The sequence below is a fragment of the Sus scrofa genome, chromosome 7, assembly GCF_000003025.6.
Source record: "Sus scrofa isolate TJ Tabasco breed Duroc chromosome 7, Sscrofa11.1, whole genome shotgun sequence".
In the NCBI taxonomy this organism is placed as follows: Eukaryota; Metazoa; Chordata; class Mammalia; order Artiodactyla; family Suidae; genus Sus; species Sus scrofa.
Window position 1 is genome coordinate 1,189,370 of NC_010449.5, and position 27,843 is coordinate 1,217,212.

Below are 27,843 nucleotides of genomic sequence, written 5' to 3' on the forward strand. Positions count from 1 at the left end.
GGTGGAGTTAGGTCACAACTGTGGCTCAGTTTCAACCCCGGCCCGGGAACTTCCATACTCCGCGGTGCGGCCATAAAAACAAAAAAACACACTGTCTGTGATTACAATAACTCCTACAAAGCTGATTAATAGAAATCAATCGTAAGGAACAAAGTGTGTGTTTTCCATCCTAACCCCCGAAGGAGCTGCCAGGAGGAGAGACAGACGGCGGAAGCCCAACGCCCAGGGCTTGGAGTGTCCGGGACCAGAGCCACGTCCCCCAGCCGCCCCTGTCCGTCACTGCCCGCTGCCATCGGCCCAGCCCCTCCCACACCCAGTATTTCCGTGACTAAGAATCAGTCTGACACGAGGTCACAGAAGGAACCGGAGCACATGCCAAGGCATTCTGGCCAGGCTGGACTCACCCTCTTCCTCCGCAGGCCGCGCCCTCCTCCCGGGCCACACGCTGCTCCGAAGAGGCCTTCTGCACGGCAGAGCCGCAGGGGGACCCCTCGCCAGACCCTCCTCAGTCTCCTGTCCGCAGCGCTCCTGAGCGGAGGCACAGCTTCAGCTCTCCAAGCTCTCTGGTCCCGAAGAGGCAGGGACCCGGACGACCTCACCCCAACCACAGCGGCTGCACTGCGGGGAGAAGGCGTGCGAGGCGCACCCCACGCCCTGATGAGCCGGGAAAGCTGAGCCGCTCGCACAGTGGCCCCCGGATGGAAGTGCTCCAGCCCCTCTGGGCCTCACCTGCCAGGCGTCTGGGGAAAGGCCCAGCCACTGGTGTGAAAGTGAGCTTACCTCTGGCACTCCTCGTCCGCACACCAGGAAATTCCTAGACCAGAATCCACTCAATCTACGGAGCTCCCATTGTGGCTCAGTGGTAACGAACCAGACTGGTAATCATGAGGATACGGGTTTGATCCCTGGCCTCACTCAGTGGGCAAAGGACCTGGCGTTGCCACAGCTGTGGTGCCGGTCGCAGACATGGCTCTGATCCCGCATTGCTGTGGCTGTGGCAGAGGCCGGGAGCTGCAGCTCTAATTCGACCCCTGGCCTGGGAACCTCCATGTGCTGCAGGTGCGGCCCTAAAAAAATACATCTATATGCATGTATGTGTATGTATTTTATACATGCCTCTGGGTATATATAACTGGATCATTTACTGTGCCCCAAAATGAACACCCTATAAATTAACTATACTTCAATGCTTAAAAAATGGTGAATAAAAAACCTCCAAAACCATGTAGAGGCTGCCCGAACAGCCCAGCTTGCTACCTACCCTCACCACGCATCTTCCCACCAACCCTACGCTACAAACACGTCCCAGGTCTTCTCACTCGTGACTCCCATTCCTGTCTTATCGCCTCTATTTCACCACCTGTTCCCGCTAACGGTGTCTGTGCACATCCTCCCCGAGTGTCCTCCTGGACGCCAGGCTCGATCTCGGACCGACGTTCTCCCCTGACCCCCAGCCTTCACCCCCACCCCGTCTCTAAAGACTCAACACCAGTGCCAGCCTCTGTCGTTTGCCACAAATCACCTGCGCAGCCAAGAGCCTGCACAGCAGTCCCCAGGCCTCCGCCCCACCATGCACGCAAATCCTGCTGAAGGGCTCGGCTGTCTCACAAGCCAAATCCATATTCAATTACGCATCATTTCTGCCAGTGAACCAGCCTCTAGGAGACGCAAGCCAAAGACACTAACAACAGATAAGCTGCACGCACACGGCCACTGCGAGGGAGTGAAGTCCGTCGCCTGTGCTCTCTGCGTCACCGAAGAGCCGCCAGACCAGGGCCGCTTCAAGTACGGAGAGTGTCTCGGGCTTTCTGAAGACTCAAAACACCGAGGGGCAAGGAGACCGACTCACTTCCCACTGAAGCGACAGGGGGGGCGTCTATAAACGAGTCTTCACCAAGTTTCCTGCCTCTGCCACCACACCAGCTTAAGAGCTCCAGAGACGACGAACTAGGTAGAGTCACAAAGGAAGCCCTTTAATCCAAAGGAAAGTGAGTAAGAGCGCGTTCACCCCTAAGCCTCCTCTGCTGTCTGCAGACACCCACAGCAGCAGCCGGGGAGCTCGGGGCGGAAGGGCACCGACTAACCGCCTCAGCCAGGGGTGGAGGGGCAGCCCCTGCCCCTCGGGAGGAAGGAGGGAGCCCCCCGAGGCGTGCTGGGCATGAAACGCCCTCTGCAATGGAAAACACACTCAGAAGCACATGGAAAAACAGCTCTGCTCCAACCTGAGACCTGCCGCCTCCCCCAGCCCACAGCGTCAGCCTGGATACAGAGCGGGATCACCGGAGACTGAGGGAGGGAAAGGCATCATCCCCGACGGCAGACAGGTAAGAAGCATCACCACCGGCGGCCGGCCGGCGCCATCGCTCAAGGCTAACAGCTCAGAGGGAAACGCACTGTGAGGGCGGGTGCTCAACTTTGTTTTTTGGTCTTGTTAGGGCCGCTTCCGTGGCATACGGAGGTTCCCAGGCTAGGAGTCTAATCGGAGCTGCAGCTGCAAGCCTACACCACAGCTCCCGGCAATGCCGAACCCTTAACCCCCCTTAACCCACGGAGCGAGGCCAGGGATCGAACCCGCGTCCTCTTGGCTCCTAGTCTGATTCGTTTCCACTGTTCCATGTCGGGAACTCCTGTGCTCAACTTTTAAGTTTGGTGTCGGTTACAGGACGGGCCTTGCCCTGCTTCTCCCCGTGATTGACACTTGGTTCACCCGACCCCGTTCACAATTGCTCCCTTAGACGGGCAGACACACAAAACAAGGCATACAGCGTCGACCCAAGGCTGGGGGTCAGAGAAGCGGCAAATCACCCTGAATGCTCTGAAGCGAGACGGCGGAATGCATTCATTAAACAGGCAAACACGGGGAGAGACGCTCTGCTCCTTTGGGGGGTGGACGGTATTTGCTTTTATTTCTAAGCCTCACCGACTCCCCTGCCCGAAAACAGAACTCCTATCACCCAGGCTTCAGACTAAGGTAACGCAGCACAGGACGAAGCAGCAAAAACATGAATGAAGCAGACTCCTAGAACCCAGAGCACCGGCTCCTCAGGTCTACTGCGATTTATTCTAGAAAGAAAAAAACGGAAGAGACGTAGACAGACCACCAGAGTCTGAACAGAGAGGAGGAAGCCAACATGAGCTCTGTCACTCTGAGGGGGCAAAAGGCTCAAAGGAGTTCCCTCTTCCAATGATTCTTACTACTTACCATAAAAGTTAATTCCGTTAATTTTAACACATTGGCGCTCAAAAATTGTATTTTCTCAGCCAGGAATAGAATCACTACCAAAAAGTAACAGTACAATAGAAGTTTTATCGACTCACATTTTCCAACATTTCACAAAACATCTCACTTACAAAGTGACTTGAAATGGCAGAAAACAGATCCAAGTGGAGTCTGTGACTATACGATCAACCTCAAATAAATAAGTACTGCGATTTTAACGGGAGCAGGAAGATTTTACCACCTTGTCCAGTAACAGAGAATACGCTTTTTAACACATACGGCATTTCTGTCAGGACGCAGGGCTACCAGCCTCACACTGACAGTCAGACTGGAGGAGCAGCACCAGAGGTTGCACGACTGCCTTCAGAAGCAACAGACGAAGGTGCAATACGGAACTCGGGAACACAGCCAGAGAAGCCCTCAGGATGAAAAGGGCTTCACCTTGGAGCTCCCGTTGTGGCTCAGCAGTTACGAACCCGACTAGCATCCCTGAGGACGAGAGTTCAACCCCTGGCCCCACTGAGTGGGTTAAGGATCCGGCATGGCCATGAGCTGCCGTGCAGGTGACAGACGTGGCTCCGATCCCGCGTGGCTGTGGCGGTGGTGTAGGCCAGCTGCTGCAGCGCTGATTTGACCCCTAGCCTGGGAACCTCCATATGCTGCAGGTACAACCCTAAAAACAAACAAACCGACAACCCCTCCCCCACAGAAGGCTGACCTTGACGTGGCTCTGGGCGCCGAGGTTGTAGATCTCGGTCGGCTTCACTTCGTTGATGATTTTCACGAGGCAGGTGCTGTCCGTGAGGTCGCCGTAGTGCAGCTTCATGTCTTTAGGGTTCAGAGACACACCATCAGATAGGAAACAACAAGTGCCCGATTTTCTAACCTGTCAAAACTGAGACATGCATTCTGAAAGCCTGACAACCAGGCGTTCTGGAGCAGCAGACCAAAGCCGTCGTCTCTAAAGAAAACGAAGAGTGGAAAGGCAGCCACGTGTGTTATCTACGTCTATAAAGGATGGTAAAAACAGGCGACCTTTTTTAAAAAACCAAGGTCACAACTGCACAATTAGCGTGTCCCACGGCACCCAGGCAGCCCTAAGACCTCTAAGAGTGCGAGTGGGACAAAGGGGCTCTGGAAGCCAAGTGGACACCCTCTGGAGGGAGGCGAGGACAGCGCTGTCACATGCTTCTCTCTGGGGATGTGCGTCCTTCCAAACAGCAGCCCTCGGGCCATCCCTGACCTGCCGCATGCAGGACGACTCGCTCCTTCTAGGTCCAAGCAGAGCCTCACACCGATGCCACGAGTGGAAGAAGGCGACCCGGGCAGGCGGGCGATTTGCTGACTTGATATTTTCATTATTTTCCTGCACTACCTACTCGTCGACAGGCCCACCTCCAGACCCGGGGCAGCTCCTTTCCACACCGGCACCAGAGGCTCGTGTTCAAGGAGCCTGCACTGAACGACCTCAGTACCAAGTGGAAAGCCCTCGCTCGGGGCAGCTGGGCCACCTTCCCGGTGATGCCACCACCTGTCCACGTCACCGCACCGCAAATATTCAGGGCCCTGAGCTGCACACAGCCGCCCAATCATCCCGGTGGAAGGACGAGGAGGGCGAGGCCGGCTGAACGAGGAGTTAACACCCGTCTCCACTGTCTGCCTCTCACACGGTGTGTGACCTTGATCAAGTCACGACCTGCCTCTGCTTCCGTCTGAGACACTGTCTCATTCACGACCTCAGCAACTGCTGGGAGGGTCAAGTGAGGCAACACTGCAATGGCGGAGGTCACCTGGCACAGCAACCTTATCACAAAAATGACACGTCGCTGCAAAGACTGACAATCACCCGTAAGGCAGTTCAATATATTTTTGACTGCCATCGGTTTTTGGACCTGTCTTCACAAACTGTTTTAAAAATCCAATAAATGCGCAGATTGCTTAGCGTGATTATGTGATCTTGATTACAAATCAAAAAATTAAAGCCTGCTCCGCGCAGTTCTGTCAGACCACACGTGAAAGGCAGAGGAGCTTGTGGGAGTGGCGCTGGCCTTCCTTAGGGGACAGGACACCTGCAGAAGGTGATCCAAGGCGCGTCTCCTCCGGGCTCCTGAGCGTCGTCACCTGACAGGTGCCCTCGCATGAGCTGGGCCAAGAGGCCACTGTGCCCCGTGGGCAGGCCGGCAGGGGCTGTCCGAGCGCGCAGAGAGCATTCAGGGCAGGCGGCTCGTGAGCTCCTCACCACAGCTGGTGGCTTTGAGAAACGCCACGCTGGAAAACACCTCGCATGGTTCAGGGGGTACCCGCAGGGACTGCAGCAAAAGAGAGTGGCTTACTTCCTTCGATGTGAGCCTGCGGGTTCTTGTACAGATGCTCGATCCGGCCGGTATTGAAGGAACTGGATCGACGTACAATTCCGTGGACCTGCATGTGTACAAAAGGGCGAAAGAGGAATACAGGATAAACACCCGATGAAGATGAATCGGCAACGCAGAGGCTATTCTGCTCATGTTTAGCCTTGTGAAAAGATACATGATGCTACCTCTAGACATTATTTTTATGTAAGTAGAGCTGATTTACAATGTTGAGGTCATTTCTGCTGTACAGCAAAGCGATTCAATTATACACACACGCACAGCGAATGCCAAGCTGTAGATACTCAAATGTCTCCTTTGGCAAACGCACACACACTGACAGGCCTACTGCTGACAAAACTCTCTCTTCGGTTTGCAACTGAAGACAGACCACAGAGGCCGTGTCAGTCGGTCCCTGGGCCCCGACGCTCTTCAACACAGAGCATGAGGAGAGAGCCCTGGGCCACCGGCCCCCAGGGTCCTCGGAGCACTGCACCTCGCACCTGCTCTTCAAATACATGTGCATCGGAGTCGGAGAGCAGCCCCTGTGCTGGCGCCACGTGGGGCGCTGGGGAAGCTGGACGGCGTGGGCCAGGGAAAGACATTCCTCAAGATTCGACGTGAAGGAGACCCAAATGGAGAGGGGGGGGTTGTACCTTTTTATCTCTGCCTTCGACCACGCTAAGTGCGAGGGGAGCGCTGCTGGGACAAGAGCGCACACCTGTCTGTTTCTAAGAAAAGATGACCTGTGTCTGACCCTTGGAGAAAGTATCCAGGCCCAGTCACTCCTGTGTCAGGGATGTGGCTTCGGTGTGGCCAGTGCTAAACCAGCCTGTGTCACCGGCTGCCCAAGTCCCAGCACTACCGGTGGCAGTTTGACTTCTTCACAGATTTTAAAAGTGCTCCTTCTAATGTTGGGTAATTTCATTTGCAGCTGAATACACTTCTATATTTTAAGTCAACTGCTTTCTGTCTGTTTCAAACAAAAATTAATCCTTGGCATGACTCAAGCATTCCAAATGCAGGAGGGAGCTTATCCGCACATAAGACTTTCTTTCAAACAGAAAGAGCTGTCACGGTCGTTGTACATGGCATAGAAACTGCCTCCTGCAAAGGGTGCAGCACGCCCACAATTAATAATTCTGTTGGTCAGATGCTTTACCAAAGAGCTAAACCCACATTATTTCCCAAAAGGACTAAATGCAAGAAAACTTTGCAAACATGGAAATATTTTAAGACGAGAACATCGCAAACTTGGTTGACATTTGGGAAGGCAAATAGTAAAATCTGGAAAACACTACCTTGAGATTTTGGCATGCATATCCATTACTTAATTTAAAGGCAGAGAAAATAATACTTCTATTAAACTTAGAGTTTATTCAACTTCATGGTCTACAATTTTTCAAATTGTTACTTAATTACAAAACTGAACTGTCCTATAAACGTAATAAATTTTCTTTAATAAAAACTAATTTTACCTATACACTCATACATATCAAAACGGGTGTTTGCCACCAAAGTTATTTCTGAAATATAGACTTCTCAGACGTCAGTGGAACTTTATTTCATTGGATAGAGAGGAATTTATATGCTCCAAAAGCAGGTAATTTAGCTTTGACAATAAAAAAGTAATAATATGATTTAGTCTATTTTTCTATCTTGCTTGCTGGTTTTTGGATAAGTGACACGTCCAACAACTCAAACGAAGAGAAACGCCAGGTAATACACATTTGATATAAAAGGCTGACCAAACTATTCAATGATATTGAGAGATCCAGTATGAAAATGAGACGACTGCACGAAGTCACAGCAAGTGAATAACAGAGGCCTTTAATGTCACCTTTATAACCCAAAGCATTAAGCATGAGTGTGGGGTCTTTTTTTCAGAAAAAGGAAAAAAAAACGTGTGCTTTAATTTCCCCTCACTCCCAACCTTTGGTATGTGCGCACAGGGAGAAAGAAACCTGCCAACTGCTTAATCCATGACAGCAAGTGTTATTCTAAGAGCTCATGAAAGCGGAGCCTGTCTCCTCTGAGACAGGTGAACCAAACGGAAAGACAAGCCAGAATGTGTGCAAACTGGATAATCTGGTTAAGGATTTGAGCTTAGCGGCTTTTGCTTTACAGAAAGGATGTAGGTAGGATTTTTTGTTTGTTTGTTTTCATAAGGATTTGGAGGGGGGGATAAGTTAGGAAACCAAAGTGAAAAGATAAATGAGCTAAATCTGATTCCCTATAAACTTAATCAAAACTGCTATTAAATAATAGCAGTTCAAAAACAGAATTTCTGGAAAACTGACACCTTAAAACAGATGTGAACATTTTTGACAAACTTCAAGTCCCATTTATCTAAGTGATAAACAGGACAATTTCAGGTTCACTCAATGTCAGAACAAAGTTGGTTTGACCTTCAATCCCAGAGTCGGACTAGGCAAGAGAACAGAGAAATGCTGACTGACTGACTGACTGACTGATGACTGGACTACAGACAAGAACACAGAGAACTGCCACCACTGGTTTACACTCATCAGCACTGCGCTCTCTCTGGGAGGCAAGGATGCTGCACAGGGACGTCTGATGCCACCGCCTTCCGAAAAGCCTGGATTGTGTAGGTCACACCAACAGCCAGAAGAGGCCAAGAAGGCCCAGCAGGTCTACACCTCGGCTCTTACTTTTTCAAGTCTCAAAGTTCACAGAAAAGATGACAAGTTACAGTGCGAAACCCGGTTGCTTTCCTTCAAGTCCTGTTGGCACCCGGATGTCAGATTCCTTGCTGGTGTTTCTCCGTTTGCCCACAGTGCACCTTCAGGAACCAGTGCACCTGCCATTGGAATAAGCATCCAAAATTATTCGTGTAAACACTGCCAAATCAGGCCAGGACACATGGGTCACCGCACAAGCGTCTGTGCTCGGCAGAACCCACTTTCAGAGCGACGTGCGTATCTGAGAACTGCTCTTCGAGAGGGCAACACGGGCTCACTCAGCTACGTTGGCACAGAAAACCCTTGTTTCTCCCCACGAGAGCGGAAGGTGTGGAAGGGGAGAAGGCGGGGGAAGGGGACAAGGACGAGCAGCAATGCAGAAGCTCCAGCCTCCACGAAGTACTGGCTACCGACCCAAAAGCACACACCGGAGTGTCCACGTCTCACTCAGGCTTGCCGAGATCAGCTCAGTGCCTACTGCTCCGCGCAATTTCTGCGACTTCACCGCGAGCAGGACGTTTCTAGGTAACCCAGGACAGCATGAACAACCCTAACAGCAGTCTGGCTCTCCGCTCCCCTACTCGCTGCCTTATCTAGAATGTGGGAAGCGTGCAAAGCAGGGAAACACTGGGAACGGGGGCCACCAGCGCGGGCGGCAGATAAACACACAATGAGCTGGCACAGCCACAAGCCGAGAGGCTCATTCTTCCCCGGATTCAGACTCGTTATCAGCGTTTCCGTGGAAAACACGCACAGAAGGACGGCAGCAGAGGAAGCGGGAGGCCGGCACGGCCGAGGGGCACTCACCTCATAGCCCTTCTCCAGCAGGAACTCGGCCAGGTAGGAGCCATCCTGGAAGAGAAGGAAAAGCGACAGGGTCAGGGCCATCGCGGCCGGGGGTGGGGGGCCAGCCTGCGGGTCCCAGAAGCGCCCATCAGCGGCTCCATGAACCTAAGGCAGGAGCGCGGGCAGCGACACAACGGGCACAGGCCCCACCGATGGGGCGCCACGGTCCACCAAGGTCTCCCGGCCCGAGGGCGCGGGAAGGGGTGCCTGGCGCGCCCGCGCCCGGACGAAGAGAGGCCCGGGGAGCTGGGTCTGGCTTAGGCTCCGCCACTTTGAGGGCGTGTGAGACACCCGGGCGCGGGCGGCCAAGCAGAAGGCCTCGGTGCCCTGGGCGCACCCGACGGGGGCGCTCTGACAGGTCCCGCTGCAAAGGGGGGGACGTGGGAGGGTGGGCATCTCTGAAAACAGGAAGAAGGGGGCGCCCTCCAGGCCCTGGCTCAGCAAAGTCACCAATGATTGGGTCGTTTCGAGGTGGGCTGGGCTGCTGGCCGCTATCAGGCCGCTGTCGCCTCTGAACACAGGTACAGGCCCCCACACTCCGTTTAAATGACAGGAGGGTGCCTTTTTTCCTAAAACAGTAAGCACGTCATCTGTGTGCCTCCTAAATCAGGCAGTTAATCTCTGCATCAAGAGGAATGTGTCTGACTAGACACAGAGATTGTCAACTGGTTTTTTAAAATACTTTGAGAAGGTCTGTGTGAGGAGGCGTCCATGAGAAATAGTTCATGTGCCACTTGGAGGGAAAGAAGTACTAGAGTCACCTAATCAAGCTATTCAGAGGCCACCGGGCACAAAAGCACGGTTCTCGGGACACGTCCCCGGCCCCGCTTGCACCATGAACTGAGCGGACAGACATTCTGCAACCAATCCCCTGAGGGCCCTTGGGCTTGCGGGCCAGGCAGGTCCCCTCCGTCCGGACGTAACCTAAAAACGGGAGGCTCCAGCCGCTGCAAATCCATGTGCTCAGAACTGGCTGGGAATATTTGGGTTTTCTTTGGTTTCCTCGGTTGAAAAAACTTAAATAGCCCTTTGAGCTTCCAAAGTTCCTACCAGATATTCTAGGGAAAAAAAAGTAAAGCAGGCTTTATTACTACCATTGCTTGACCTAAAGCTGGAACTGGAGACACCCAATGGGTCCTGAAAATGACAGGGCTGCCAGGACTGCGTTTTCTACAGGAACGCGGAAATCACCCATAAATTCAGGCAGCATGACAAGGCCAGGTCTATAGACAGGGGACACATTTTGTGGTTCATTGAGACCTCCAGCAAACTTCCTCTGAGTCTTGACATAAATATTCTGGTTTATGGGCTTACGTGGTCTGGCACATCCCCTTTCCCCTCGATCTCCGATCTTCAGACACACGCCCAGCTGCGGCGTGTGACAAATACAACGTGCAAAGAAAGTCGGGTGAGAGAGCCGAGCTACTCACACTCCAGGATGAGCCAGGTCCGTCCAGGGACCCTCAGAAAAGCGAGAAGGATCAGCAGCCTTCTAAGTCAGTCCATGAGAAAACAGCTCAAGAAAAAGCACTTTCAACAATAACGACGATCTCACAGCAGGTGCGAGAGCGGGCAAAGTGCACCTTCGCTGTGTTTTTGCTGCTGCGGTGTCGCTTTGAAGCAGACGACGTTACATTTTTCACAGTTTTAATGTCTCTTGGCATAAAAAGAATGTTTTGCATTCTACCACAGTTGCCTAGAATGTTTAAAAAAAAAAAAAAAGTGCAAAGGCAGAGGTGAGAGGGCGGGAGGTGTGGGGAGGGAGTGCGTTTTCTCAGGAGCTGATGTGAAACAGGCCTGCCCAGGACGCAACCCTGTCCACAGGTCTTGCTCTTCTCACTCAGGCCGCTCTCACACTTTCCAGTTGCGCTGGAACATTCTGCACCAGCAGTGGCACCGGCTTCCTGCCCACTTCCTCGCCAGGCCTCCCAAGCGATAGGCCGGCTGCGCTATGTGGGAACCCGGGCAGCGCGAGGACCGCGGCCCCTCCACCCCCCAGAAGCGCCAGGCTGTTGGAGAAACGCCTCCCCCAGACTGAGGACTGAGATGTCACAGCCACTGGACGGAATTTCCAAGTCACTTGCCAGGAACACAACTGACCTGGTACCGACTGCAGCCTGGCTGCCGTGGCTGCCTGAGGAAACGTCTTTCTTGGAGGCTAACGCGCCCACCTTGGCTCCTCAGGTCATTCCGTGCGCGGGTAAAGGTCTCCACTGCACATCCAGCGCTGTGCAGTTTTAAGCCAGCACCGCGGCCGTAACACTTTCAAGACGCAGAAAGCTTTTCGATCCGACTCCTGCAGGAACTCGCCTAAAAGGCAAGGAGCCCTCTGGCCCCCGAGGTCAGCTGCCCCACCTGGAACCACCCACGAGAGAGGAAGCCGAGACTGGTGGCCAGGTCTCCCACTGCTCTCACCTGGGAAAACACCTCGTCACCAGAGACCTACCAGAACATGCCAAAACCCCAGAGGAAGAAGAAGACCAGAACAGATTGATTTTTAAACCAAACTGATGGGTCATTTTTCCATGCTGGGCTATTTTATGGATTAAACAGTCTTCCCGTTTCCATCAAGTGACCCAAAATGCAGAGAGGTCCCGTAACTTTAGGACATTCCAGCACCCGGAGGAGGGCACCTGGGCAGACAGGTGCACCCCTGGGAGAGCGGTATCATGTCACCTGCAAGTGGATTTGGGTGGCGGCGCACATATGTCGTGGGTGCAGAGCCCAAGCAGCATGGCCATGGCCTCGGGTCCACAACAGCCAGATTTCGGTGCCTGGGGACTGCAGTGCCAATCCTTGGGTATCTCCGTGCTTCGCCTTTCATGGAATGTTCCAGATAAACACCCACAAAATTCAGAGCAATTCCGGGAATTAACTGAACCATATCTTGAATACAGGATAAAAATGAGCTGAAATTTCACATCTATAAAAAGCTAAGGGAAGCAAAGAAAGTTTTCCCTTTCTCCCAGTGGCCACAGAGGTTACAACAGCCGTGCCTGAACTCATACCCACCCAGGTCCAGACACGAAAGTGGCCGCCCACCTACCACCTGCAGAGAAGCGAGCTCTTGGGTGGTGGATTCCCTTTCCCCCGGGAGGACCAACGGGAAGGACACTGTCCCACACGCGCCTTGAGCCAACTCACCAAGCCCTACTCAACAAGGAACCGACTGTGCCCAGCGGAGAAGGCACAGCCCCCCAAGCAGGTAACCCCCCAGCCCCCCAAGCAGGTGCCCAGCTGTGTGTGTGTGCGCGCGCACACACACACACACACAGACACTGCTCTGCTACCAAACACAAGGCCCTCCCGCTCGCCAACGACGACGAGCCTGGAGGATCAAAGTCACAGCTGAGGACGAGGTCACCTCCATCCAGCGACTTACTGGTCTACCCAGAAGTCTCTCCCCACAAGCGTTTTCAAAATTGTTGTAGAATTCAAATCAACATTCAATTTCAAAAGATCCTAATGTTAAGTCTTGCGTTCAACAGTAAACTAAAAATAAAACATCATGGAGAAAATGACCTAAAAGGTTACTTTTAAAAAGATTATTCCGGAGTTCCTGCTGTGGCTTAGTGGCCATGAACCAGACTAGCAAACATGAGGGTGCAGCTTCGACCCCTGGCCTCGCTCAGTGGGTTAAGGATCCGTCCGGCATTGTGAGCTGTGCCATAGGTCGCAGACTCGGCTCGGATCTGGCGTTGCTGTGGCGCAGGTGCAGGAAGGCAGCTACAGCTCTGATTTGACCCTTAGCCTGGGAACCTCCATAGGCCTAGGGCCTGGCCCTAAAAAAAAAAAAAAAAAAAAAAAAAAAAAAAAAGGGATAGAGGGAAAAAAATGACCTAAAAGTTTACTTTTTAAAAAATTATTCCATTTGATAGATTAAAAAATGTTTTTCTTTTCATTTTTTGATTAGTATTAAGACTGAAACATTTTTTGTATTTATATACTATTTCTTCTGGCATTATTTATTCTCATCTTTTATATTTCTTTCTGCTGTAGTGTGGACCCTGGACAGAAAGGAAATAAGAGTTTGGCCTGGTGCCTCTGCTCTGAAAGAAGCTGGAAAGCCAGCATCTCCTGGCCGAGACAGGAGGAGACTCCCACTCGGGCTCGGCCCTGCACACCCCACCCTCGTCTGCACACCCACACGTGGGCAGGGTGAGAGCAGCCCCCACGGGGCCTGTACAGCTCACGCTCTGCTATCAGACGACTCCAGTAGACACATGAGTCACGGGCAGAGGCCAGGCTGCTGGATAAAGGAAAAGCCATGAAATTCTCCCACGCCGACCTGGTCTGTCCTGGACGGCACCAGGCCCGGGAAATAAATCCCCACCCTCCAGCCTGACATCAAGGTGGGAGAAACTGAGGAGATGCAGGAAGCAGATCCGTGTCAAAATCCTTTTAAAGATCCGCCTGACTGGCCAGGGCAGTGCCGCTGTGAATACCTCCTTTCACGTCTAGAACAATATACCAACTGGAAGTGCTTATAACTCAAGGCTCCAAATACACTGATAAAGACTGGCTCAGGTCTGCAGAGAAGTGAATAATAAATTACCAGTAACCTTCATGCTTAAAAACAATCTCGTTGTATTAAGTGGATGCATAAATTAAAACTGTGCAGAAGTTGAAAATCGCGTTTCTCCCTTTCCTTTTCCCTTTCTCATTATCTCGCAAAGCGACAGTCCAGGCAATTAAAGACTGTTTCTCTGCAAAGCACATGCTTTTTTCCGTAGCTCTAATCGTCCGAGTGATTTATAGAGGAAATGATTTTTTGCAGGTACTCTAACTAAAACAGAGCTGCTCTGTGTGCTGTGTTGAAGACCACGCTTAATGAAAAACTCTAAATTTGGAAGCGGGAAAAAACTTCATACTGAAAAGAGGAGAATTATTAAATTTTTGTATTTACCCGACTTAGTAATTTTCCCCGTACACTTCTTTTTAAAATCCGTGCCCTGGCTGATGGAGGAACGCAAGACAAATGTCCTTTTGTTTATGGCTGTATAAGGGTCATGAGAATGACCAAAGGATGCACCTATAGAGGACTAGACCTTTTTTCATTTTACTGCAATTCATTGATCAGGTTGTTACTTAAAGTCACTGCTGGTGACAAGGAGGGTTTAACTATTTACAAAGATTCCTGTTCTCTTCAACCCAATCTCTTTCAGGGATATCATTAGTTGGCACAATCAGCTCAGACTGTTTCTGCCATGAGCGGATGACAGAAATGTCACTTACAGGCACCCTGCCCGTTTCAGATCTGCTTTTGCCAGGACGGAGTCCCCACCAGGCTGGAGACACTGTAACTCGCAGAACCGTGATACACATGTAACAAAATCACTGAAGGGCAGGTGAAGGGCAAGCGGGTGCACACACGTGTACATAACCGCCCAGAAAGCAGCGCTGCGTAAATCAAACTGAGGAAGGCAGATAAAGGAAGGCGGCGTGCCTGCCCGGCCCCAGGACTGCGCCCGCCTCGTGGCCTGTGCTGGCTGCGGGCAGGTTCGTCTGGTCAAATGCCATTTCGTGGACTAGGAGAGCTCTGTGTTTATCTGCTGGGGCTGCTGTGTTTGGCATGGGGGTTCTGCCACTCAGACAAGGTGTCAAGAAACACTTTGGGGAAGATCAGACACTTGACAGCGTGCCTGCAGCTCCCTCTCCTCATCAGGGCCTTTCGGCCCATCCCACCCCGATAGGTTTCATCTGGGTGTGTTTCTAGCCAGCTCGGCCCAACACACGACTTGTGCAGGTTCACACCTCTGGCTGGTGTCACCTTGACATTTTGCTGTCTTTCGGCAGTAGCAATGGGGCTTAGCTACTATTCAACCACGCACTCTTGAAAAAGCACTACAAAGCTGTATGTTTTCATCCAAGAGAAGTGCGTGCCAACCATGCACTTCTTAAACTTCGACTTAATAGGACTGGGAGGAAACACCAAGACAACTCCGCCCTAACGAAGACCGGGGTCTCGGAAGGGTGTTGGGGGTGGGGTGGGTCCCTGGGTGGAAATACTGTCCACCTGACAGGCCACGTACCTGACTCCCATCCTGGTCACAGCAGCGCCAAGCTCCAAATTCCCGAACTTGCCCGGGGCTCAGACTGAAACCCTGGAGTCCCTGACCCGCTTACCTCCTCACACCCACCGGGCTCTATAGCCTCAGAACGCGCCTGCCTCTGACGACGGCTTTGCTCCCGCCGTAGGGCCTAGTAGGGATACTTAACAACGTCTTGTAAATGGGGCACCCATTTGCAGAAATTGAGAGGTTTTTTTTTTTCCTACCAAAACAGCAGGCTTAAAATTCAGATAAGCTACCACTGCACATGACACCTTTCGGTAGATGTATAGCCAACTCAATCTGCCATTAAAGCACATGGGTTCCTCCCAGTATTTATAATTATCTCTAATCAAATTAGCAATCTCTTACATTCCCATAATTCTCTATGGTTGCCAAACACTAGAGGACATGCTTCCCATCGATATCTCACAACATCCTGGTGAGATAGCTGATATTATCCCCGTTTTTCCAGACTAGAAAACTGAACGTTAGAAAGCGTAAATCCTTTGTTCAAGGCCATAGAGCTACTTAGAGAGCTTGGCAGAACAGGAAAGCAATCTGTCCGGTCCTAACTGCGTGTTACTTCCATGTTACTTCTTCAATCAAAATAAAAATGCTTCAACCAAAACAAGGTGCCAACCAAAACAAGTTTTTTAAAGCTTCTTAAAGCTTCTCAATTAACTAATAAATGCATATAAAAACTCATGTAAGGTTTAGTAATAAAATAATTTTTAGATAAGTATCATCACTTTAGTAATAGTCCGCTATTAAGAATGACTGCCTAAAATATCCCCTCCTTCAAGTATATGACACAAAATGCTCGTGTGCGCACATGTGTGTGTGTGTGCGCGCGTGCATGCCCTCACTCAAAGGTATTTCCATGCCGTGGTCCCCGGGATGAAAGACAGCAGGTCTGTATTTTGTTAAAAGCAGATCCTGAGATAATCAATGAACGGATGGACACGGGTGAACATCTGGAGAAGAACGCGATACGATCCGGGAAATACAAGTAAGGGTGTTTCCCGAGCTTCCGGCATCTCCAACCTCGCGAGGGGACAGGAGCCAGCACGCCCTCACTGTCACCGTCCTATTCGCTGTCACGTCAGGGCTGCCTTCATCTACTGTGTCCTTGGGGTGTTAGGCTGGTGCGGCCCACCAGAAACACGGGGCACGTGTGCCCGTTGTGAATTTTCTAGGAGCCAACTTTTATGAGGTAAAAAGAAATGAGCTAATTTTAATAATATGTTTATTTAACCCAATACATCCAGAATGTTAAAATACCAATATGTTAATGACAAGCTACTGAGACAGTTTACACTCTTTTTCGTGTGAAGCTCACTGAAATCTGTTATTTCACACTCGTACATCTCAACTGAGATCTAAATTTTCTTCAGAAATACGTTTTCAGATGTCTACATTAGATTACATACAATCTGTGTTTAGATTTCATAAAGCTGACAGCTGAAAAAGTAAATGCCCATACCAAGGTTTTATCAAATACACACACTTAAACGTTTTCCCAATACTGAACTAAATAGCAAAGAATCGCTTTCCTTTAATATTCACATGCACTTTTTTTCTGGCAAAACTGGGGCACTTTTTTCCTTTCTCAGAACATCTGATTTGACTCTGGATCGAAGTGTATCAGCCCGAAGCCAACATCTGTCCCCATGAGGTAACAGTGACTCCAAAGCAGCGTCCGCAGAGTGGACAGGTGCCACACTCTTGCTCGTCTGAGAGCCAGTTTATGCAAGGCTGTGAATACTAACAGCTTCCTGCCTATTGATTCACGGGTGGAACCAGTACTGATTTGTATTACGAAGGCCTTGAACGGCAGCCTAAACGCTCAGACCTCCGCGCTGGACCACAGACAAGCCTTCCTCTCCGCCGGCTCCCAGTCAGCGGACTCAAGCGCAGTGTGACGAGTGAGAAACGCAAGGTGCCGCGTCTTGTGGTCAGGACCACTGACCGCGGGGCCAGAGCGCCTTCTGCTTCACGATGGAGAAGGAAACCGCGCACGCACGGGGCTCACGGCCACGGAAGCCTTGCTGAGGCTCCGCCGAGGAAGAGGAGGCCGGCAGAGACCCGGGCTCACGGCCACGACTGGCCACTTCCTCCCCGGCTCTGCAAACCCAGCTCTTCACGTCTCGCGGGAACAGTGTCCACCGGGTACGGAGGACACTGGGGACAGGGTGTGTCACACCGCAGCGGCACGAGCAGTGAGAGAAACTCCAGGCTCTTGATGTGAAATTCTACTAAATGAAAACATTTGACCCGACAAAGCTAGAGCCCTGTCATGATAGAAATTAACTTTTTCATATCCCGGAATTCTTCTTTGACAAATGTAAAACATTCAGAAATTTGGTGTTTCTGGCCCCAAGCTTACATTTCTTTATGAATGTTTAAATCTTTGAGGCAAAGGGTGTTCAAGGTATTAAAAGCAGGGACTTTGTGTCCATGGCACAGATTGTGCAAAGCTAAAAAAGACTTGAAATTTTAAGTGAATTGATCTTTGCTGCTGTTAAGAGACCTTGTATTCCACAGGCGATTATTTGATGATTTAACTAAATATTTCTATGTTCTTGTGAAATACCTTGTCTTTTCTCATCATTTTCTCGTACAACTTCAGTTTCTGCGGTAACATTTCTGTCAATTCTCCGTCTAAAAACAGTTTCCGCTGTGTACATCGGTCCAAACCATTTTATAGGCGGCCAAAGTTACACATCCAATCCTGCTGAAATTGTTTAACGTGTCAGATATTTCACTGAGAAGTCAGGCACGTAAATGCGTTCATTTCTTTTCTGAGCTTGGAGGGAAACTTCTAATCGAATCCACTGTGAATTCGCTGAAAACACCTTGAAGAGCTCCCACTCTGCTTCCTTTAAAGCTTTTTACACCGCGGACAGCCTTTCTGTTCTGCTCGGGCACAGCAAGCTGCAAATGCCATTCCGTATGCAATGTCCCCGTCTCTTTGTCTGCACTGCTCTGAGCACAGCCCTGGTCTCTTCATCTGTGCTCAACGCCGTAGCAGTGATGGGTGTGCTTTTGGTTCAAACTTTAAAACGGGTCTAGACTTAATTTAACTGGAAAAAAATTATATCTTGTTTCGATTACATTATAATAAATTAATTATATCTTATTAAAATAATAAAACATCTCAATTTAATTACCAATGCTATTGTGCACGGACCATGGCAAGTCACTCTGACAGTCTAAAATATTCAAATAAATACATTACAACATGAGAACACAGAAAAGCACATTTGCAGAATGAATAAATTAGTTGACTGAGTCTGTGTAAACTACAGAAGCTATGCAAAAGAACCAGTTAACGTGGACTGCAGTCTTGCCCAAACTAGAGAGTGTGTTTAACAGAAATCTAGTGTCTCTTGCTCCCATTTTAAAAATGCCACTTCCCAGTCACGACAGGCACATCTCCTTGTTCAACAGCCACATGCGGCTTATGCCCACAACTCTGGATGGCACGGCGTCCAGCTGTGTACTCAGCAGGTCACGTTTATGAACTGAGGTCACTCTCGCAACACTTTCGAGTACGTGTTCTAACTACCTCCTATTATACACAATGAAACATGGGCAGAAGCAATGAAAGGACTCAGCCCGAGACGCACAGCTGTTGACCAGGGAGCCTGGGATTCAGGCCCCTGGGACTCGCCCCCCACCCCCCACTGTCCACTGACCAACACGGCGGAGCTGAGTGAGAGAGGACACAAGGGCCGCAAGGTGCATCGCCACATAAACCAAGCCGCTGAGCTGCTGGAAGCAGGAGCCAGGGCACGGGAAGGCCCGGGAAGGAGGCAAAGATGAGCCTGACAGACGGAAACGCAGCGAGGGGCTGAGGAGTGGAAGCAGCAGGGGAGCAATGTCACCTCGGTCCCAAGAGGGTGAAGGCTGGCTGGGTGTCCAGTCACGGCGCAGGCCAAATATGGCCCCAAAGACACAGGCACAGCCTCCTCAGGCCCCGCAAGCCTGAGAGTCATCGCATACCCCGGGGCAGATCAAGTCAGCCTCCTGAGCTGGGGGGACTGTCCTGGATGAGCCGGGTGGACCCCCAAGCCAACCACACCAGGACACAGGGATTGCAGGGGTGGGGCCAGAAGCCAAGGGCTGTGAGCGACAGCCACTGAAGAGCCAGGAACAGACTCTGCCCAGAGCCCCTTACTAACAGGAGTGCCTGCCCACCCACCCCGGCCTCCAGACCCACTGTTCTTCAGTCTGTGACACCTGTCACAGCAGCCCTAGTGACCTGAGAGCCACTTTGGGGCCACGCAGAACCTTAGCCAGGAGCAAGGGGCGTCCAGGAAGCAGCGTCCCCCAGTTGGGTGGCGGGACGCCTGTGCCCCCAGTGGGAGGGCTGGCGGTGACAGGGAATGCCTGCGAACATCTGCCCCCCGCCCCGCAGCCCCCTCGCAAAGTGTGGGAAATCTTGACCCAGACGCATTCTGCCAGGCCGTAATCCAGGCGGCCAAGTGTGGGCCGCACCCCAGGAGGAAGCAGACCCAGAGAGCCACACGGAACCGCGGCCGCTTCTGAGCAATGCTGCAAGGCACTCGCCACGTGGGTCAGGGGATCCTGGACGACAGGAGCCAGATCTGGGGGTGGGGGTGACAGGGCAGAACATACAACAACCCCCACCCCAGGAAGCGCCCCAGGTCTCCTGAGGGACAGGGACAAGCCAGCGTGGCTGTGGACCGTGACACGTGAGAAAGGGCGTGAAAGAAAGAAAGAAGCCTTGTTCCCGAGAAAACGCGGCAGCAGTGCCTGCAGAGCCCAAGGGGCTAAACTGAAACAGAGCCGCGAGAGGAGCCCGCAAACGCCAGCGATGAAGCCCTGCCTGGCACCTGCAGGAAGAGGCCTGGGAGAGAGGAGGCCCTCGGGAGCAAGGCGCGTTGGGGGGGACGCACCCTGGGAGGAAGCCCACCCGGAGCAGCCCGGAGTGTCCCCACCCCGAGGCCCCGGGCCACAGACGCTGCAGAGCTAGAAGACGGCCCCACACCAGGGCTAAAATCCAACACGGTAACAAGCAGAGCAGCACAGGTACCAGCCCTAGGACCGCGGGGGGCTGGGAACGCACCCCGCAAACGCGGGCCCCCCTCAGGCTGTCAACAGTGACCCGCAGCCGGAAGGGCACTCGGAGGAGGCAGGAAAAAATTAACCCCACTTAAAAACGGTTCCTTCGACTTGACAATAGGTCCCCAGGCTTCGGAAACCGCAGGATGGAAAGGAATGGTGGCCAGGCAGGCTGGGGGCCACTTCCCGCAGGCCGGACATCTGACCACAGCCTGCCCGCAGCGAAGCCCAGCACCCAGTGGCCACACACTGGGCACCACGGTCTCCGCCTGGCACCTTCTGCAAATGCTAATGACGGGCCAGGATGTCTGCGTCCAGTTCTGGCCACATCTCTGACTCTGTCTCGTCTCCACGTCTCTCTGTGTCTCTGTCTCTCCCCCGCCACCCCACCCCCGCCAAGCACAACCGCAGGCCCCGCTGGACTCAGGCTGACCAGGTCCATTCAGCAGCAGCTGTCTGACAGGTTAATGGCCAACAATGGGCACTTGTATTTCCTTACAAGGTGGAGGGATTATGGCACTTGAACAAAGACCTTATTATGTAAATTTTACTGCGTGTTTACCTCAAGCCAGTTTCAATTCTACGGTTTTTTCTCTAGGCCTCAAGACAGAGGGGAGAGAAAGTTCACATTCACATTTGAAGGGACTACTTTCTAAAACAGAGCATCACACTGAAGACAGGACCTGCTACGGACTGAATTGTGCCCCTGAAAGTTCATACCTCCCGGGCCTCAGAATGTGACCTTATTTGAAAAGAGGGTCGTTGCAGATGAAATTAGTTAAGACACGGTCACTCACACCAGCATAAGCTGACCCCAACCCAGGAGGACCGATGTCCCGACAAAGAGGGGCTGTCTGGATACTGACACGCCGCGACCTCAGCAGGCGAAGACGGAGGTGAGGCCTACCGAGGCCAGGAGGTGCCAAATATCGCCGACCGCCACCACCAGGGCGGGGGGGGGGCCCTACGAGGAACCAACCCGCGGCACCTCCGTCTCGGACCCCAGAGCTGCAGGAAGATAAAGCCTCACTGGTTAAGCGCCAGCCGCTGACGCTTCATGAGGGCGGCCCCGGGAAACCCACGAGAGGCCCAGGGAGTGAGGAGCAGAAGGAGAGGCCGGGACTATGGGCCCTGAACTCACACTTGGCCATGGGGAACCAGAGCCCCACACCCGCCCGGGCCTCCTGCAGGCCCGACCTTGGCTCCCCACCCCTGTCCCCGCCACCCAGTCCCCCAGGCAGCCACCTAGCATGACACCCACAATGCCAGGTGTGGGGGTGTGGAGTCAATCAGCCCGCCTTCAGCAAGTTCCTCCCCAACTGCCCGCCCTGGCTGGTCAGCACGCCCTTCTTTCCCCCACAGCGGCGGCCCCCTGCCCCACGTGTCAGGGCCCAGGGCCCCAGGGGACAGCAGGGCCCAAAAGGACCCCGGCATGGCGCCCGCTGTGGCCCGGCACTCTCAGCGCTCAGGTCTTACTCATCTTTGTCAATCCAGGAAAACAGGACCAAGGGTTCCTCTTCTGCAGCAGACGTGGCCTGTGCGTCTGCAACTCATGTCCAAACCATCTGATCGACTGCTGGACCCCTGCCTGAAAGCACGAAATACAAACGGCCTCTCACCCCCTGCCTCCGGACTCCCTCTCTCGCCGGGCACTGCCCGCCCTCCTGCCCCAGCGGCCAGGCCAGCCCCGGGGGAGGGGGGACACGGCTCCCAAGGTGAGGCTCTGGTTCCCAGGCGGGGGAGCGGGGGGAGACCTGCAAAGACGTGGCCTCCCCACCCTCAGTGCCCCACCCCCGCCTCCAGCCCCTCAGCCAAGCTCGAGGCACCTCCAGGCAACCCGGGGCCCTTCAGGGTAGAGCTGAGAAACCACGGCCTGTTTCACCAAACCTTGACTTTCTAGTAAAGAAGTCAAGCTCCCAATTAACCGTCACGTCTACTCCCTAGAGCCTGACCAAAGGAAACAGCCTTCTCAGTGGGCACACACATACCCCAATCTGCCCTCTGAAGGTGTGTTCTCACTCTCATCGCGAACCAAGTGTCTACGGCTGCGCCAGACGGAGTTTCAGAGACGAGCCTCGCCCTTCACCCGGGAGAATGTGCTAGCTGAGAGCCGTGTCGACCAGCGCAGGAACCGGGACCACTGTCACGGTAACAGGCAGTGTTCACCTGTCAATAAACCCACGGGAGGAGCTGCTGCGGGCCCAGCCCTGTGAATGACCCAAGTGCGGTCTGGCGGCGACCCCGATTTTAAGGATGAGGGACAGAGTCCTGAGGCGCGGGGTCAGGTCACACAGTTAGAAAGAAGGAAGGCGTCAGAATCAGACGTTTCCACCGCGCGGAGCAGAGACTTGCACCCGCGGTCACGGCAGCCAAGACGCGGGAACAACTCAGGCGTCGGCAACGACACGACGGAGGAGGGCAGGCAAGTGGCGCACACCATGCAACGGGACATTACTCGACGACAAAAAGCAGGAACCCTGCGTTTCCAACAGCACAAATGGCCCGGGACGGCACTGCGCTGGGTGAGGTAAGGCAGATACTGTGTGATTTCAACACTCATCTGTGGAACCTAAAAAGAAAACAAAACAAACCCCACAGAAAGAGAGATCGGGTTTGTGGTCCGTGGCGACCAGAGGCGGGGGCAGGAGAGGATGGAAGGAAGGGGTCAGAAGTGACAAACCTGCAGTTCTACACACGTGGCGGCGGCGTGTAACATATCAGGAGGCGCGGGGAACGCGCTGGGCACACACGACAGCAGCCAAGAGGGCACCTGCCGTTCTTCGCGCAGGGGAAAGAACGCGCTTTGTCTCCACCTGAGACGACTGCTGTGGACTGCTTACTGCGGCGGTCGTCTCACCATCCGGGCGAGTCTTTTTGCTGCACACCTTAAACTACCGGTGTGCTGCGTGCCAGCTACACCTCAACGAAACTGGAAAATAATCCGATGAATCAAAGTTTTCTCGTCTTTTATCTCATGGCCAGTTAGACAGAGCCACAAGATACTCTATGACATGATCTTTATAAACTAAAAAAACGCACACGCACAACACGACGCAGCATTCGAGCAGGACGAGGCGGTGAGGAGAAGCAGAAGAACAGGCACTGCTGTGGTGCTGCTCGTCTCTGGGATCCAGCAGGCGGAACACGCGGGGAGGCTTCGTCAGGACTCGGCTATTTCTTCAAGCGGAGGGTAGATTAACCCAGGTTTTCATTCGTCGTGCTTCTTAATTACACAGATACTCCATGTTATTGTCCGTATATCAAACATTTCCTAGTTAAAGTACGTGGCATAAAGCAGCCCCTTAATAAGTGGTGAAATTACCCCTTGAGATGGAAGGGGTTAGACCCTGTCAACAGGCGGGGAGGACCGACGACGGGCGGGAAGCAAGAGTGGTCGCGAGGCCCCGGGAGGGAATGGGCGGAGGGGGCCTGGTCTTAGCAGGACAGACCTGGGGGACAGTCGGGTGCAGATGGCGGGAAAAGAGGGGGGCGACACTGCAGGAGCTCCAAGGCCAGGCTGTCTAAGGGCCAGGAGCTGCAGACCAGCTGGGCTGGGGGAGACACTGCTGTCAGGAGAGGGCAGGAAGGCTGGCAGCACAGGGCGACGCGAGGCCCCCAGGAGACTGGGAGCCACACAAAAGCTGGAGGCCACCTACGAACTTGGGTTGTTTTGTGCCAAACGCGGCCAATTTGGCGCAAGCATGGGTACTGAGAGAACAGGATCCTCAGACTGATTTAGGGCTGGAGTCTGAATGGGAAAAAGGAAAGACCGGGACCGAGGGGCTCTGGCACCAGGTCAGGAACGAGCCGCGTCCTGGCCGCGGGCTGCAGACCGGGGAGGGCAGGAGTGAGGGCCAGGCAGGAGGGCAACCAGGGAGGAGACGGGGCGTGGGGAGGGGGCCACCTGAGCGACGGAAGAGCCACGGCAGGAAGCAGCGCAGACCCGGCCCTCCCTCCGGGAAGAAGGGTCCCAAAAGAGCGGGTCAAAGGTGCCCACTCCCCCCACCCAGAGATGCGGGGCGCCCACCTTCCCCAGGAGTCCCCCGCGGTCACTATAAACCCACAGGCACTGTCCCTTGACCTGCAACGCGTCGAATCCCTGCTGTCATCACTAAGATTCCCCCCAGCGCTCAATCGCGAAGATGTTTAGATCCATGAAAGCTGATGAAGCACCAGTGACCCACACCCTGGATTCACCAAAGAGAAGTTGTGGGCGCTTGCCCCCCCCACCCCCGGTGGCTTACACGTCCACATGCTCACTTTTCTGGTGCTGTTGGCTGGAGGACCATTTGGAAGGTTCTGCAGACATGTGGCCACTTCACCCTCGGGGACGCCCCCTGGACATGCAACTTCTCGGGACGGGGATTCTCCTGTGACCCCAGGACCCCTAATACAGTCAGCTTGTAAGTTTCCCAACTGTCCTCAAAAGGACTGAATAACCGTTTGTTTTTCACTCCAAGAGCCAGTGGTGGTCTGTCCACCGCATCCAATGGTTGAGCCAGGACATCTCACATCTGCGGAAAAGCAGTGCCTCGGGGTCTGCCGGGCTGAGCAGGGCTGACCGGAAGCCAGAGCAGCCGCCAGGAGGGGAGGCCACCAGCCAACCCCCCCGAGCGTCCAGCAAAGGGGGGCGCGAGGCCGAGCACGTAAAGATGGACTGAGTCGACAGCTACAGAGCGGAGGAAAGGAAGAGCCAAGCTGCCTGGAGAAATGGTCCCACTGGGTGGGCTGGTTTGGCGGGAAAAGATAATACTTAAGTTTTAGGCATTTCAAGTTTCAGGCAATAAGAACACATTCCAGTGGGCAGGTCCAGCAGGCCATCTATGGTTGTATAGGGCTGGAATTCAATCCAATTACATAAGCTCGGGCGGTCCCTGCAGCTCTTAAAGACCTAGGATTCTATGAAAATAGCCAAAGAAGCCAGGCCTGGGGCTCCCTCGGGTGACTCCACTGCAACTACCTTCCTCCCGGCCTGGACGCACTCTCACACTCAGCCGGCTTTTTAACCACCTGCTCCAGGGGGACCTGCCTTGATGATGTGGACGTTGGGGTTTTCCTGCTTCTTCACCTGGACGACAGGCTCTCGAAGAGCATGAGACTGCACGTCCTTTCCTCAGAGTGTTTTCCAGGACCATGCGGTTCCTACAACGGGTTAATTTTTCCCAAGCGCGGTTTATATGCAGGAAGAGGGCTAGCAGTCAGGCCGGCCTGCCTGCCGAGATGCATCCGGGGCCAGCCTCCTGAAGGTGTAAACTTACTTCCGAGCAGAGACAAGGAAGTGGGTATGAAGGCATGAAGGCCACATCACTGTGACCCAGGCTCTGGAGCTGCAGGACCAAGCAGCAAACGCAAGCAGGGTTCCATTTTGACTTACGCTTCTGCAGCTAATTCTTAAATTTAGAATGTCTGTATTCTTTTGATAGGTTAGTCAAAGACAGTCTTTTGGAGCAAAATAAATAAATAAAACATTCAGAAAACTATTTGGTTTTCATGAAACCTGAAAAAAGTTACCAGTTGGCCAACCTGCAAAAGCGATGCTCTGAAACAAACTGGGAAGATAACTGAGACAGAAAACATCTGCCGTAACCTCTGCGGAGACTAGAAAACCAACCTCACACACGTTCGAAGGCCTCCTGTCGGTGCGCGTGACGTGAACGGCTGGCCGAGAAGGGTGCCTGAGATCCTGAACCTGGTCTTTCCAGCAGTTTGGTCCAGATGTTTAGGATATTTTGACAACAATCCAAAGGGAAGGAAAGACCCAGACTGAGACTCTGCTACGACTTTGAAACCCTGGAATTAATTCCCGCGTCGAGATGCTGGAAACTTCTGCACCGTCCGCAGGTCCTCACTCCAGACCCCCCCCCCCACCGTTTACCAGCAGGGCCCCCACCTCACCAACGCTCTCGAGCCACCGCCCTCCACCGAGTGAGAACAACCTCCCCCTCCTCGAGGGTTCAATTCTTAGCGAGAGGCTTTCTAAGCAGATCGCGCTACAAAACGGGACCTTTTCTACGAGTCTCAAAAACACCAAGATGGAGCCAAGCCGAGTAAAATTTCAGCGTTAGAGAAATTCCCCTGAGCATACTAGATAATTCAGCAAGTTACACACTAAAAGTAGTTAGATTTTATGCATAATGAAATAGATGTGTTGCTGACAAGATGTCTTAACAAAATATTTATACACTGACTCACATTTTAAATATGTCAGGAGTCTCCCCATGGAACCCACCCCTGTGTGCAAGCCTCTCTAAAGGCAGCGCCTTAGACGGTCTCCAAGCCAGGCACCCAGACCCGAGAACTAATAAGCCCCCGTCTCAGTGCAGTGTTTTGAAACACGTTTTTACTATTCCTGGAAGCACTTTCACATTTTTGTCAGATGTGGAGCGAGCAACAGGGTAAATAACGTTTGAAAAGCATTTTTAGAGCAGTAAACCCTAAGTTCCCTGCTAAAGGGGCTGATCCAAAATAAATTAAATGCTGCTGTGACTAAGCCGAGTGTGGTCAATTCTGATTTGTGGTGTGAAAACCTCCAGTTAATGGGTCCATTCAGGGACTCGACACGCTCTTTGAAGCCCCGAGGGGGGCGGGAGCACGGACAGCCCCAGCCCGGCTGGTGCCCACACCTGAGGTGGCCGCTGAGCACGGGATTCTGACCTGCTGCCACACGGCGTCGTGCCCTCTGCTTCCTGAAAGAGGTGGCGTGTCACGGGCTGGGCAGGGCCACAGAAAGACATCCGCGGGGGCGCAGAAACCCAGCAGGAGGGGAGGTGACAGATGGCCCCTGCGGACCGTCCGGGAGGCCCTCGGATGCGCCAGGTGGGCCCTAGAGCACCATCGAACCGTTAGGAAGCGCAGACCTGGGCCTGGAGGGGCCACGCAGGCCGGTTACACCCCATCTCCTCACTCTACCGGGGGATCCCAGACCTTGACAATATAAAATACAGAGAGATTAAAAAACCCCAGGCCTGGCGTCTTGCTGGCGCAAGGCTGCCTCTGACAATTTAAGGAGGTCACCGGCCTTAGCTCAGAGTGACCAGCTGACCAGGAAGAGGAGACCATTATCTTCTTAACTGGGAAAAACCACAGGAAAGCCAACAGTTTGGTCTGAAGACAACAAGATGGGCCACATGGACAACAAGATGGGTCACCTTCTTATTCATCAACCAAACCGCTGCCAACTACCGGCTCGTTCCCGCGCTGCCTTCTCTGTCGACCTGACACGGGGGCGACAGAAGCGCCACAAACCCCGAAGATGGATCGGGCGAACGCGACGCGTGCGCTCGCAAGGACGACAGCAGGCAGGCGTCCCGGAAAGGCTCTCCCGGCCACCGAAGGACAGGCCGAGAGAGCAGGGGGCGGCGGTCCCAGCACCAGCGGCCCCAGAGCTGCCCGCCGACTCCAGGCTGCTCGCTGCCCTTGCGTGGATTAGGAAACAGACCTACTATTTAAAAGTGCCTTCACAAAGAAGCCTTTAAGAAGCGTCAAAATAAATTACTTTGAAGTGTTTTCCACCGGCACGCCTCCAGCTCTCCCTCCTGCTCCTGTTTGCTGTTCCACAGGATCCAGCTGTGACTATATTTAAC

General features: G+C 53.1%; 1 protein-coding gene across 2 annotated transcripts in view; it reads right to left on the bottom strand.

Moving 5' to 3' along the window:
- GMDS (GDP-mannose 4,6-dehydratase) overlaps window positions 1-27,843 on the bottom strand; it is a 436,476-nt gene that overhangs the window by 340,282 nt on the left and 68,351 nt on the right. Inside the window, exons 2-4 of one of the 2 annotated variants that reach the window (XM_021099748.1) lie at window positions 9,081-9,125; window positions 5,554-5,641; window positions 3,939-4,048 (exon numbers count right to left, since the gene is read on the bottom strand). In XM_021099748.1, coding sequence (XP_020955407.1) covers window positions 3,939-4,048; window positions 5,554-5,641; window positions 9,081-9,125 — 243 coding nt within the window. The remainder of the gene's footprint in view (window positions 1-3,938; window positions 4,049-5,553; window positions 5,642-9,080; window positions 9,126-27,843) is intronic. The other variant, XM_021099749.1, reaches the window with a different exon arrangement.